The sequence below is a fragment of the Phodopus roborovskii genome, unplaced genomic scaffold, assembly GCF_943737965.1.
Source record: "Phodopus roborovskii unplaced genomic scaffold, PHOROB, whole genome shotgun sequence".
Classification (NCBI taxonomy): Eukaryota; Metazoa; Chordata; class Mammalia; order Rodentia; family Cricetidae; genus Phodopus; species Phodopus roborovskii.
The window spans coordinates 2,637,355-2,651,941 of NW_026126646.1; the positions used below are offsets into that span (position 1 = coordinate 2,637,355).

At 48.7% G+C, this 14,587-nt stretch overlaps 1 protein-coding gene across 1 annotated transcript in view; it reads right to left on the reverse strand.

The window, feature by feature from the left end:
• The window catches only part of Camta1 (calmodulin binding transcription activator 1), an 804,682-nt gene that overhangs the window by 8,110 nt on the left and 781,985 nt on the right, over positions 1 to 14,587 (reverse strand). The window contains exons 13-22 of the mRNA XM_051173965.1: positions 14,131 to 14,327; positions 13,680 to 13,758; positions 12,817 to 13,132; positions 11,914 to 12,437; positions 8,431 to 8,615; positions 7,718 to 7,964; positions 6,930 to 7,001; positions 5,480 to 5,500; positions 4,064 to 4,257; positions 3,133 to 3,207 (exon numbers count right to left, since the gene is read on the reverse strand). Coding sequence (XP_051029922.1) covers positions 3,133 to 3,207; positions 4,064 to 4,257; positions 5,480 to 5,500; positions 6,930 to 7,001; positions 7,718 to 7,964; positions 8,431 to 8,615; positions 11,914 to 12,437; positions 12,817 to 13,132; positions 13,680 to 13,758; positions 14,131 to 14,327 — 1,910 coding nt within the window. The remainder of the gene's footprint in view (positions 1 to 3,132; positions 3,208 to 4,063; positions 4,258 to 5,479; positions 5,501 to 6,929; positions 7,002 to 7,717; positions 7,965 to 8,430; positions 8,616 to 11,913; positions 12,438 to 12,816; positions 13,133 to 13,679; positions 13,759 to 14,130; positions 14,328 to 14,587) is intronic.

The window sequence follows — 14,587 nt, forward strand, 5'->3', positions numbered from 1 at the left end:
TAAGTTTTTTGTTTTTGTTTTTTGTTTTTTTTTTTTTTAAAGCCTAGTACTTCCTAAGAAATGTTAACAATACAAAAATTGAGAAAATCTGATGTGGCCAACTACTGTAATTACAAAACCACTTGCTGAGTTTTCCCTGTCATACAGCCGTGTGCGCTCGCGTGCGTGTGTGTTTGCATGCGCGCGCGAGTGTGTGTGTGCGTGTGTGTGTGTGTGTGTGTGTGTGTGTGTGCGCGTGTGTGTGAGGCATCCCACCTGGTCTGAGCATGCTGGGCAGTAGCCTCAGAAGGTCCCTCCCTCACACCTCCTCATGCATAGGAACCTCTACTGTGACTGCTTTCCTGTTGCAAAGAACGGCAGTGTTAGTAGTCAGGGTTAGTTTGTATTTTCATTTTATTTTTCATTCAGAATGGATGTGAAACTTACTGGCAAACCTACGCTGCAGCCCCATGCAAGCAAGCAAAAAGCAAAATATTGAAAATGGAAGGTAAGGAGAAACTGGCTAGCAGGCAGCTAAACTCACCCTTTTGTACAGCCTATGGTCCACCAGGGGGCTTCAGACAGTAAAACAACACCAGAGAGCCATTAGCATGTGAGGGTCACAGCAGAGATCTTACCAACAGCTTTATGTCAACCAAAGAGACTACCAAGTGCTTTCTTTCGTGGGGAAGGGAGAGAAGGGAGATGGCAGGGGACGTGAAATGAGCAGGAAGGGAACCCATCAACTCATTTTTAAAACCATTGGGGTCACACGACAGAGAAATGGGACGCTTGTTGATTTCTGAGGCCACTGTCTACCTACCTTGTTGAGAGGATATTTTGAAGTTTTCTATTTAATACATACTATAATGCTTCTAACAGTCAGTAAACATGACAGTGTTGCTTCTGAAAGTAATGCTAAATGAACCAAACGGGTTGCACACATCCAAGGGGACAAGGGAAAACACAAGTTAAAATAACCCTAGGAGAGAGGTCCAGACTTCGTCAGGCTCCTTAATGAAATATGTTAAATAAACACACAAACATGGAAAGTGAGTAATACTTCACAGTCAATATGCAAAGGCTCCTGCCACTGGCTTGCACATTTCTGTATCACCTGAACCACAGAGGGCCAACCAAAGAGCAAACTGAGCAGGCAGAGCCGCAAGCCTGACGCTCTCTTCAGAGCAGACCTCGCCTCCTCACTGGTTAAAATGTAAACTCAGACAGTGAGGTCTCCAGCAAACCCCTCTCATAGATTCACTTTAGGAATAGGATTCCTCTGTCCAGCCTACGTTAGGAAGCAGTCTTTCATGCAGTTGTATTTTAAGTATCTTACTTTTTCAACCCACACACTACAGATACAGAGCGCACCCTCAAAAGGCACTCACACTGGGAAGTCAGTGAAGGGTTTTAGGTGGCTTTGCTTACACTGCATTTCTCGTAGACATTTGGACTCGAGAAGCAACACAGTTGAGAAAGCAGCACAGTTTAATCTTAGAATGTTCTAGTTTGTCGGAAATTGCCTTAAGAGCAACGCCAGGGGCTGGATGGGCCAGTCTCATGAAGTAGAGTGGCGATTCCACACCAAAGGGGCTAAGTCTACCAGGGTCTGTGCTGGACAGTCTCCTGGGGGCTCTCACTCTACAGGCAAAATAAGGGAAGAAGGGGCCATACACATACGGAAAAGAATGTAGGGGTCCAAGGTATTTTACAAACTGGAGAAACTCAGCCATTTTACCAGGTCGTAAGTGCACAACTGAAGCCATGGTGGAGCAACAGAGGCAGAGACTGGCTTTGGGAAGATGTGCAGAATCACTTTCATCGTGTACAGGCATTCCCTGTGTACAGGCATTCCCTGTGTACAGGCATTCCCTGTGTACAGGCATTCCCTGTGTACAGGCATTCCCTGTGTACAGGCATTCCCTGTGTACAGGCATTCCCTGTGTACAGGCATTCCCTGTACTGTAGCACCCTCTCCCTGCCAGGACGTCCTCAGTCAGCTCATTCACACTGGTGTCTCACGCACTAGCTTTTGGGGCGGGAGCAGGGGAGGATGGCGGTGTTGGAAGTGGGGAAGACCTTGGTCCAAGGCATGAAGAGAGCATCCAGAGAGCATGCCCGATGTCCTATGTCCATCTAGAGAATGCCTAGCACCCTAAGGCCCACTCTTGAAGGTTTTATACGTTTCTTTCTGTGGTCACACAGATTTGTGTCTGTGTTGACTTAAGTAAGAGCATAAGTTCCCAGTTAAACTTTAAGTCTAAGAGGCAAAATACTTTCAAATACCAGCAGCGTAAATGGCTCTGAGAGTAAGACACCTGAAGTGGGAGGTCTGCTGAGGGAACTGAATGGAAGGCTTTGGGGATGGTTAAACCAGGAGAAAGCGTAGACAGCAGAGAGCCAGCTCAAGTCTGCTGCTCTCAACCCCAGGGAGACAACACATTCACACGATGAGAGACTCAGAGCAGCTCTAACAGCCGCTGTTACAGACTCCAGACTCGACCTACAGCAAGAAAGCAAGACTCTCCACTCCAGCCCCCAGAAATCTAAGTCTTCCCCAGGAAAGCTCACATCTGAGGAGAGATTCCTCTAGCACGGCTCCATGAGAAGATGCTATAGCCTTCCTCTGTGCTCCCCACTCTCACCTTGGACCAAATCAGACTGGTAAATTGAATGGGAATGCTATCTTCCACATATCCAGCAGAGGGCACCAACAGCTAAGTGGAAATTCCACATGTGAAAACCTAGATGATGTTTAAGGTGTTTTTTTTTTTTTTTTTTTTTTTTTTCCCCTCCTTCCTTGATGTCTAGTGGCAGAGTAAACACACAGTGGAGACCATAATTCGAACTGGTGTATAAATACGTTAAAGAGAAAATCTGAACTAAGAGCCAGTCCAAGAAAATTACACAAATGCCCAAATCAAAACAGAAAACAGTTTTGAGTCTCCATGGTCAGACACACCCTTTCTCAAATCATTGCAGCCCAGTGGCAGTGCCTAGAATTAGTTCAACATCCTGTTATGACCTGGAGTGTTTACCCCATGTTTGCTGGAGGTTATCAGCATTACACAGAGCCAGCAAACAGTTAGGAAGGTCAGGGCCGTTTCATTATCACTAGTGAGCACAATGACACATAAGGGCTTGGTGTACCTGTGACGACAGCGGCGTAGAAACCTCATTATTTTCCGAGCAGCCTGGTCCTGTTTTTTGGTCAGCAAACTGCTCCTAAAAAAGCCGGATATTATTGTCACAAGAAAGGTCCCATAAAGCTCCCAGTGCAGACACTGAGGACTGAGCTGAACCACAGTGGGAGACTTACAGTTAAATGGTTTGTGTCATTGTGTCACAAATCCAACTGCAAAGCACACGCTGCCCCCACAGCGCTGAGACTGGCTTGGGGACACGGTCCCAAGCCTTTGTTTTCTTTACTTGTTTGACCCAGGGTCTCACGTACCTCAAGTTGGCAAAGCCACAATGTAGAAGCTTTCTGATTCTCCTACCTTCATCTCCCAAGTGCTGGCACTACAGGCATGAGCTACCTTGAACAGTTTATGTGATGATGGATAGGGAGGCTTAAGACAGGGTCAGCCTCTAACTCATGATCCCTGACTCAGCCTCTAGAGTTTTGAGAGTACAGGTATTCACCACAATATTCAGGGGTCTTTTCCAGGTTTTGGCTTTTGGTTTTTGTGGGTAGGCCTCCCAGCATTAGGCAGACCTCCTCAGTTTAGGAGTTTGAGTCTGAGCTTAATACTCTCTTTGGGCTATTTTCTGTTTTTAATCTTTAGCCTGCTACTCTCCAAAATGGAATCACCAAGCCCTATGTTCTCTTTCTCAGTAATCAGGGAGTTCAGAACACTGCAGAATAACAACACCTCTTCAAAAGTACACGTTATGACCCTGACAAATATTAAGCTGTACCCGTTAGCCAGTGACATTCAAGTAACAACATGTGGCAGTTACAGAAAGGACCTCAGACAGAGACCAACAAGACTGGCATTGCTAGACAGAGCCACCACACCCAGAGTAGCTGGGGCCATGCCATGCCTCAGGCCCTGAACCCCACAGGCCTGTGACCCACCTGAGCTTCTGCTGTACAATGACTGCTGTCCTTCGAGCCGGCCGCCTCCTGCCACATTTCTTGTAACTCCGGTAGAAGTTCTGGATGAGCACTGCAGCTCGCCGGCTCTGCTGGAACCGTTTCTGCTCATAATAACTTCGGAACTTGCTCTGGATGAGAATGGCCGCCTGGGTCATCTTTTTGTAAAGTGCATACTGCAGGGGACACAGAGGGACAGGGTAGTAACCAAGGGAGCCGGAAGGCCTCTGAGCTCAGGAGGTAGGAGCCCCTCCTCCCTCCCCTCATCTTTGATAGGGCTGACCACAAGAATGCAACAGCAACCTTTCATCCATTCTCCCAGACAGCCTGCAGGCAACATGCACTTCCATCCTCAGACAGCAACAATGTACACACACTTTACCTCCTGAGGATTTCTAGCTACCTAAAGATAATTGAGCCCCAAAGCATCGAAATGCAACATTTTAAGCTGTTTTAAGGTAAGAATTTACTATCCACCTTTGAAACACTTTAACCCTTACTGCGTCTCCTGCACCCACTCCTACAGCACCACCTCAGCGCCTCTTCAACTAATTTGCTCCATGTCACAAATTTCTGTTGGAGCTACAAGGTCCCAAATACAAGGGTTATCATGAAACGCTGACACCTTTAAGCCATTTCACCCTGCAAGAGATTAAACTTCATCGGACACAGTGGCCATGTAATGAAGCCTGGAAGGCTGCCAGAGAAGGGGACTGCTTAGGAGCCAATGTCAGAGGCCCCGAACCCAACCTGCTCCACAGCCACAGGGCAGAGAGGGAAAGGCCCAGGAGGCAGGCTCGGTTCTGAATCAGTCCCTATGCACGCAAAGCTCAACACTGTGCTAGGTGGAAGTTTGTAATGCAGTGCAGAGGTCACGTGAAGAAGGCAACTTCCTATTGTAAGGGGACAGACTACTCAGAACCCCACCCTCCACGCCTAACTGCATCTCTAGCTGTGCTGTAACACAAGGGAAGGAAAACTGACTTCTCAGAATGTTCAAAAAGCAAACCTCTCTGGTCTCTCCTGGCCTGCTTTAGTGCATTCCCACCCACCCAAGTCCTTTAAGGTAAGAATATTGCATCCTATGGAGCTTTTGTAGGTCTTGCCATTGTGGCTGAACAGGGCATGTCCTGGTCCCTGGAGCCACTGTGAATCCCATCATGGAAATAAGGTATCTGCTTCATATTCTCTAGGTTCAAAGTCACTGGCTTGGCCATAAAATGTCTGAGCCCAGTCCGCTAGCAAAGCCACAGGTCCCCAAGGATAGATGTGGCATGGCTGGGTGGCCTGGCAAAGGGGAATGTGTTTGGTGACTGAATGGCCCTCCTTGCAGCTGGAGATGGGTGTGGTCTGAGACTCTGGTGGAATGGTTTGTGCGAGGACTTGGTGTATCATTACCTTCAAGGCTATCCATGTCAGCTTGGGGGAGAAACAGAAAATACAAGATTAACGTTAGATTACTGAATATAGGAAACCAACCAAAAAACCCCCAAATCAGTACAACTCCCAACCAAAACGAAAACCAACAAAAAAGGCAGCCTGGCTATATTAATGCCTTCCATCTTCCAAAAAATAGCAATCTTACAGCTGCCACCATTTCCAAAGATAATGGCTTCCATCTTCCTAGCTGAAGACAACATTTACTCAGCAGGGACTTTTCTTTCTCTTTAAAAATAAGTACCTGTTGTCATCACAGACTGGAACCCTTGATTCTGTGTGATCTAATCTAGTGCTAACATGAAGCCCGTTCGCTGATCTAAGAGACACTGGGACTGACTGTGGTGTCAGCGTTTGCACAATAAACCTTCAGGGTCTGGGATCTTGGACTCAACTGGCCAGAGCTGGAGTCCTTGCTTCCCTGCCTACTGGTAAAAGTTAACAGGAGAGGCTTGAAAACCAAAAGAACAAAAACAGCAATTCACATCAGAAACCAAAACCCTAGGTCTCAAGGAGAGTACAGGACCCCAGATTTCTCTGCAATTATTATAGTATTATACATCTCAATGCCCTATACGTAGAATGTAAAGCTTACCCAAAGCCCAATAAAATAAGGCATTCGAAACTCTTTTACAGAACAGTGTGTGTGTGTGTGTGTGTGTGTGTGTGTGTGTGTGTGTGTGTGTGTGTGTCTAACAGTGAGTCCAGGCTGGCCTTGAACTGAATGCTGGAATTACAGCCTGGAGCCATTGTTCCCAGTAAAATAACTGAATTTTTTTTTTTTCCTGATTTTTTTGTTCGTTTGTTTTGTTTTGAGACAGGGTTTCTCTATACAGCCCTGACTGTCCTGGTACTCGCTCTGTAAACCAGGCTGGCCTTGAACTCACAGAGATCAGCCTGCCTCTGCCTCCCAAGTGCTGGGACTAAAGGCTTTTGCCATCAGTGCCTGGCTAATAACCGAATTTTTAACATGGAAACTAGTCTAAACTCAGTAAGGAAAGTTTCAGTATTTTATAATCACATTAACATCTATAAACGCTAACATTTGCTTAATTTCTCTGAGCCTGCTTTCTTCCTTTGTGAATGGAAATGAAACTGCTTGGAGTAGCTCTGAGGCTTCGGTGCGCCTGGTGACCAGCATATCCTGCCCTTGGATGCAATTCCGCTAGCCCACAACTGCCCCGGCAGTATGATCTCTGTGAGACAGGCCGCTGACATCCATGCCTCTGCTAACTAAAGCTTAGTGGCAGGATGCTTTTTTCTTTCCCTCTGGTTCTTAATCAAGGCAGTTCAAGTCAGGCCTTAGCTATCAAGAGTCGGATGTTTGCCTTTTAGCCTGACTACACAGCAGCGTCTTCTCTGGGCTTTGTGAACAGGTGCCCTCTCCTCTTAGCTCACAGCTGAGGGTTACCTGTTTGTACTTTCTGTAGCAGCGCTGAATGACGGCAGCGGCCACTTCCTGCTGTTCCCGCAAGGGTCTGCCCTGAAAGGCAGAGTGAGGAGATCGCAGTGAACTAGTGCAAGAACTGTTACACACAACATAGGAGCCATTACTCATGTGTAGGAACTATCACACACACTTGGAACTGTTACTCATGTGATGCTACTTTCCAAGAAATAAGACCGACCCACCTGACAAGGATAACTATGAATTAAGAAAAATGAATTTGCAGAATAAATCTCCAACTGTTTTTCCTTTAAAAAAAAAATCAAATAATATTTGGACGTTAGGAGGCCTAAAAATGTGCATTTAAAAGGTTTTGCTTTTAACAAATCAGGTATTGTGACACTCATCTTCCAGGCTCTGGGCCGTCTTTCCTAATAATCCAACTGTTTCCCTGAACACCTTCAGGCAGAACGGTCAGATTCCTTTAGGAGTGTGCAGGAGACAAGTCCCCCCTAGCTCCCACACCCTGGTAAAAAGCACACGCAAAAGTTTTGTCCCTGAGTTCCCAGGGGCTCAGGGGCAGCCCACAGTCCTCAGAGCCTGACTTATGATTTAGGCCATAAATCCTTTGTGGCTGAGGTGTCAACTTATCAACAATAAGGTAATGACAGCCATCCCACTGATTTTATTTGACTAAAACTCCTGAAAGTTATGATAATACTACAACATAACGTAAAGTCTTCCAATAAACATTTTATCAAACCACAAACCACAGGGAAAAGGGGACCGGGACACAGACACCCCTGTTTTACCTTGTATTTCCGGAAAGCTGTCTGGACAAGCCTGGCGGCTTCATAGAGTTCTCTCTGCTCATGGTCTGACAGTGTGAGCTGAGCGAGCTCGCTCTCTACCTTCTCGCTGGTGGACGCGCTCAAAAATTCTGACCAGTCTGCTGCCGAGGGAAGGCTGGGCTTCTCAAAAGCTGCTTCACTGACAGGGGACCCTGCCGGGCTCAAGCTGGCACTAGAAGAAGGAGTTAGGGGCTCAGTGTACGCAGTCCTGAAGCAAAAAGAAAAAGACAAGATGGTTAACAGCGCTTATGCTGTCCACTGCCCAGAAATGGATGAGACAAGCAAGACAGGATCTACCTGAAGCCAGCCTGGGCAGGTCAGCTGCCTTCATTCTGCTTATGGGTTGCTCACCACACTCAACATGCTGCACCTCAGTTAAGTTCCTACTGAACACCTACCATCAGTTTAGCACCGTGCTAAATACAAAGGCCAATAAGGACAACAGCTTGCCTCTAGGAAACTTCACCAGAAGAAGGGCACATCCCCAGACGCACGCACGCACGTGCCACTGGCATGGGGAGGACGTGACAGAGAGAGAGATGGCAGAGCCGGGGTTTGGAAGTGGCCTGAGGCCATGCGCCCTCCTTGGGGAAGTCTTCTCTTTACACCTGGCCTCCGGTTAAAGCCAGGACTTTACCCTGGGCAGAGAGTCCCTGACCCCAGGTCTTCCTAACCTGATGTGGGCAGCACTGGGCAGACGGTCGGCATCAGCTAAGTAACTGGCCAGCCAGCTCATCGTACTGATGGTGGCGGGATCTGTCCTTTCCAGGGCCGAGGACTCCATGGGCACGAAGTTCTCCTGCTTGATTCGGTCCGGTGTGGCCTCAATAATGTGCTCCGCCAAGGTCATCATGTTCACCTGCAACCAGAGACCACAGCACACTGAGCTTAGAAAGAAACCTCCAAACCCGTTTCACTGCCACCCTTCCTCGTAAAGGAAAACGGAGGCGGGGCAGGGGAGTGCGGGAAGACAGCCAGTTACACCTCAGTCCAGCGCACTCAGGTAGCTTAAGTCGCTGTGACGCACCTGAGCCCTGATCACCTCCTAATCCTAATAGTTTGGCCTCACACCTTACAGAGCTTCTGTCTTGGGCCCACTGTCTACTCTGAGCAGCATGAACCAGTTAGGGACCTCATACCTGGGAGGGAGGGAGGCGTTTCCAGGTAAATCTTCATCTTATTTCAAAAATATTACTATTTATGTGCCTTCTACCATGTGGTCCTGGAGACCACAGGCACATCATGTTATCAGGCTTGAGGGAAAGAAAGCACCTTTACTTGCTGCGCTGTTTTGTCAGCCCTAAATACACATACACACACATACATATATATATCTGTATACATATATGTATGTGTGTGTGTGTATATATATATATATATATATATATATATATATATATATATATTTTTTTTTTTTTTTTTTTTGAGATAGGATTTGTGTAGCCCTGGCTGTCCTGGAACTCACTCTACAGACCAGGCTGGCCTCGAACTCAGAGATCCACCTGCCTCTGCTTCCCAAGTACAAGTACTGGGATTAAAAAATGTGTGCCACCACCACCTGCCTTATTTTTATTTTTAACTGTGTGTGAGTGTTCATGTGTGTGCCTGTGTGTACACATGTGAGAGCAAGTGCTCAAAACGCAGGAGCTGGAGCTGTCAGCCACCCAGAATGGGTACAGGGAGCCAGACTAAGGTTCTCTGAAAGACCTACACTTATGAATGGAGATATGGTCTCCTCTTTTCAAAATTCTGTGCACACCTCTTAAAAATGGTAGTCAAAATGCAACAGCTTATGTTTCCACCGGATCCTCTGGCCTCGGAAAACGAGTGTTCTGACAGGAAGTGTGCGAGGCGGAAAGGCCGGTCTCTGCGCTAAGGGACTGTGCGTTGCACACGGGCTCCCCAGCTTGTGGAGCCGTCTGGGGATGGGAGTGTTGAGGCCTTCACTGCTCTGTGTCTTGGCTGTGGAATGTAAGGGGACTGCTGCTCTAGGTTCCTGCTGCCCCAACTTCCAGCTCAACGGACTGTCTTGAACTAAAATAAACCCAGCTCCCTTAAGTTACTTGGTCAGAGTATTTCATCACAGCACTTCGAGAAGAAGCTAAGGTACACACTGTTAACCACAGGCCTGGGAAGGCAGAGCTGCACTTCTGGTTGCGTGTGTGCGGTGGGTCCCTGCCGTACCCTCTTATGACCACAAACTCCTTATCTGGTCCTGGGTTAGTTATTTTTGGTCACAGCAACCCCAATTCAACGAAGTTTCCAGACAAGCACAATTCTGAGACTGAAATCAGATGCGGGTGAATGACTCAGAGGGTCACTGGGAGCTGAGAAGGAAGGCTAACCTAAGACCTTTCTGACCAGCCAACAGCTGCCTAAAGATGCCTAACGTGGGCTTTACAATCTAAACACCAGACCTCTAAAAACAAAACAAACAAACAAAACCCAAAACTATTTTAAATGTCTGCTTAAAGTAATTGTTCAAGTTCACTTCATTGAGCAACTATGATTGTCTCCAGAAAGGTTTAATTCAGGAGAGAAAATCCACCCTGCACGGGTGGCATCATCCCCCAGGCTGGGCCACAGGTGGGCGGCATCATCCCCCAGGCTGGGCCACAGGCTGAAGAAGCAGAAAGCAAGGGGCACCAGCAACCAGCTCGGCTTCCTGACTGTGCTACACTGCTGAGCAGTGACCTCACCCCTGCTGCCAAGCCTTCCCTGCCACAGTGGATCAGACCTCACAGCGGAACCAGATATAAGCCCTCCCTCCCTTCAGCCGGTTCCATTATGCAAAGCAGAAAAATAACCAATACAGGCCCCAGCAGAAATCGTCCACACCAAGGACTGGGCAAACTGTACCAGGCAGAACAGAGCCAGCTACCTGTTTGTGTAGTTAGAGCTTTGTCAGACTGCAGCTACAGGCATCCCTTTGTCCACGGTTACTTTTGTCCTCTTACGGCAGATCCAACAGCTAGAACAGTTTCTGTATGAGCCACAAAGCCTAAGAAATATTTATTCATCTGGCTCTTTACAGAAAAAAATTTCCAGCCTTTATCTACATTATTTGACCTAGGCTGGGCACGGTGGGACAAACATGTAGCCCCAGCTACGTGGGAGGCAGAGACCGGAGTACTGCCATTTTGATGCCGGCCCAGGGAACTTAATGAGGCCATGTCTGGAGATAAAGTTTAAAGGGGCTGAGGACTGTGCTCAGTGGACAGAGTTTGCTTAATATGTGGGAAGCCAAAACAACATTGTGTGATTTAACTTGGCAAGCATCCTCCTGGCTACATGGCTGTTGGTAAATCAGTGGTGGGGTCTCCCATCCCGGGAGAAGGGGGTATACTGGCAATAAGCATGCATAAGCATGTATAAGCATGCCTGCTTCTCACCCTTCACGGAATACGGGGGGCCAGGCAGCTCCCCCAGGGTGCAATGCTCAGAAACGACTCGGCGGTTCCTTTTGTGCACCTGCTGGCAGGGAAACCACCCTCCCTGCCCAGCATCACTCCTTAGGCATGGGTACCCCTGCCTTCTCCTTTCGTTTCAGGCTGTAGCAACAAGAATCTGGAAAGAGTCAGTCCATCCCAGGTCTCTGGTTTCCCTTTCGACTGCCCCTGTGACGCCTCACTTAGTGTAGAGTTTAGTACCCTCAGGACTCTGCTTCCTACATTCACTACAAGGGCATCTCACCACATGCCATGTGAGCCTCCAGCCACAGATGTCCTTCACAATGGCTTCAGATAATCCAAAGCCTGTCTGCAGGCTTCCCTGCTGGCTATTTTTAGGGCCCTGACTCTATTATAACCAGTACTGAGAACAGTGGAGCTGTCATCCTGGATGCAAGGGAGCAGGAGACATATCAGAGGGGCTTAAGTTGAGTTCTGAAAGGGCTGGTACCAAGAGGAAGGTTTTGTTAAGGGCCTGCAATCGGGTCCTATTCCCGGTGCCCTAGTCACAGAAGGAGAATGTGGCCCGAGGGAAGCAGATACTCAACCTTCCCTGAGCAAGAGCAGACTGCAAACCCTTCCTGGGTGGGGGCAGGGATGGCACCAGGGGTCTGGGGGCGTAAGAATTACATGACTTTCAGAAGTGAACCGTAACGTTCACAGCCACAGTGAGGTTCCAGCTTCGGCAGCTTACCCGGTTAGTCTTACCTGAATATCATCCATGGGCTGGGGGCATTCCTCGCTCTCTGCACTATCCCGGTAGGCCCCCATCTCTGTATTCACCACCTCTCGGTTAGCCATCATCAGGACACTCATTGGTTCCCTGGGACGCACCTGTGGAGGTGCCGCGTCCTTTACTACACTGGTCCCCTTCGGATTTCCAGTCACCTGCACTGTAGACACACCAATGTAAAGATCTTTGGAACTCCACTGTACTACAGGCTGAGGTGCAGAGGCTTGGAATGCTGCGGACTCTGGAGTGGGAGGGGAGGCTTCCCGGCTGTAGTCCCTCACTCCTTCACTGGGGCTGATTGTCTCAGGGGAAGACTGCTTAGAACTAGGGCTCTGCTTCCTGGCATTTGGCTGCTCCAGGCTCAGTGCAGGGCAAAGCAGTTTCTCCTGCCTTGCCTGGAAGGACTCGGGGTTCAATTTATGCTTTTTGGGAGCTGGACAATCTTTGTGGCTCTCACTGCTGTAGTAATTAGAGGGTTCAGACCGAGGTCTTCTCAGATCTGAAAAGTACAGTAGAAAGGACAGTCAGGACAGGCGACCGAAAGCAGGAACCCTAAAGAACCAACATGTTATGCCTGAGAGGTAAGAAGTGCGAAGCTGGAGCGCAAGACATGTTCCTGAGCTGTCGATATTCCCCAGTGGCACTGAAGCACTTAGGTAACCCTCCTCCACAGGGGCGTGTTTCCGTACAGACAGGCTTTCCATACTGGGAGGGCACTAGCTATTTTCAAAGGAAAATCAGAAACACCATGGAACCCCACCCCCCTGCCTCCAACCCTTAAATGTATGTGGGTGTCCTACGGACTCTTCTAAGGGAAGATGCAGAAAGCCGATGGGGAAGCTGGCAAGTTTCGAGAGGAAACGCTTGTGAATTTGTACCTGGATTGGTGCTTGCAATGACGGTGACTCCTTTGGGTATTTCTGGAGAGCTCATGGCCTCCCTGTGCCATTGGGCCATCCAGCTGTCTGCACTTGGCTCTTCACTCGGGGCACAGTGGATCCTGGGGGTCTGTCCCAGCTGGGCCTGCTCGTCCCTTTGCAGGTGCTCCAGACACTCTGCTAATTTCACATGGCCCCTCGACCTGGCAATTCCCAAAGGCAGCCTTCCCAGGGAGTCTGGGATGGAGATGGCCCGGCGGTCCCATTTGTACAACACCACTGCAGCTTCCAGGTGCCCCAGGGCACAGGCCCACATCTGAAAAGTCACCAGTCAGAACAAGGAGCTCACAGGAGGCGGAAAACAGATGCCACCTTTGCTGCTGATAGCAGCAGGCACACAGGCCTTCGTCGGTAATCTCAGTGGGGCCCTGACAATTATCTCTAACAGATGCCCAATTCCAGTAACACAACGGTGTGCATGTCCGATAGTTAGCAGAGTTTATAAATTCACTCTGCTAAATCAGTTTGGAATTTATCTTTGTCTTTTTTTTTTTTTTTCACCAAGGGTCTTATACAGCCCAGGTTGGCCTTAAGTCACTTTGTAGCCAGGGATAACCTTGAACTTCTGAACCTCCTGCTTCCTCCCCAAAAGCTAACCACCATCGTACCCTGTTTTGCACTTCTCTTCTTTTCTTTTTTTGAGACTGGATTTCTCTGTGGAGCTGTGGAGCCTGTCCTGGAACTCATTCTGCTCTGTAGACCAGGCTGGCCTTGAACTCACAGAGATCTGCCTGCCTTTGCCTCCCAAGTGCTGGGATTAAAGGTGTGCGCCACCACACCCAGATAACAAGCCTCTTCCTTACCAGAGGAGTACAGGAGAAGTGGTCCACATTCAGGGGGTCGACTTCCAGTTCCAGATCAATGCTGTCTGCATGCTTTGTGCTGCAGGGATAACGTGGAGTTACCACAGGTTAGCCCACAAGAAAAGGAAACAACAAGGTAACACGGAGCCCATGAAAATGAAGGCAAACTGGGCACCCAGCCTTGCTGGTGTGAAGAAGCCGGATTCTGGACTTGAGGGGTAGCTTGCACTCTCCACTCGACAGAAGCCCAAAGAAAACAAAGTCAAGCATCTCATATCTCACTCAGTAGTCTAGGGCATACGACAGCAAGGATCACTTGGGAGCCGTCCTGGGAAAAAGCCCCGGCTCCCGGGCTATGACATGCACTGAATGATTGGTTTCCTTCCCCCCAGTGGGAAAGCCCAGGAAACTGAGAAGTGAAAATGGCCGAGTCCTTTGCACCTGGCCTTACCGCCATTTGATGAGGGTCTGGATGAGGGTGGCGTAGCCCTGGGCAGCGGCCAGGTGTAAGAGGGTCATCCCACGGAAAGTCTTTGAATGGATCAAATGCTTGGATTTGGCCCAGCAGGCTCGGCTCATCATCTTCTCACAGACAACAACCACACGACTCTCGAAGCAGCTCCCTAGGGTCCCGGCACCCGATGCACACTGTGTCATGAGAAAGTGCATGTTAACACCCAAGGCCACAGGCCCTCCACCACGCCAGAGACATGGATGACAATCTGCAGTGCGCAGAAAACATGTTAACTGTGAAAACAAAGAAATGCTAAGAAATAGAGAAAGAGCTAGCAAGATGGCTGAGGGGAAAGGCACCTGCTGCTAAGCCTGATGGTCAGGGTGTGATCCCTGCGACCCACACAGTAAGACGCAGACACCAGTTTAAATTATGAATGTGTGCATGAGTTCAG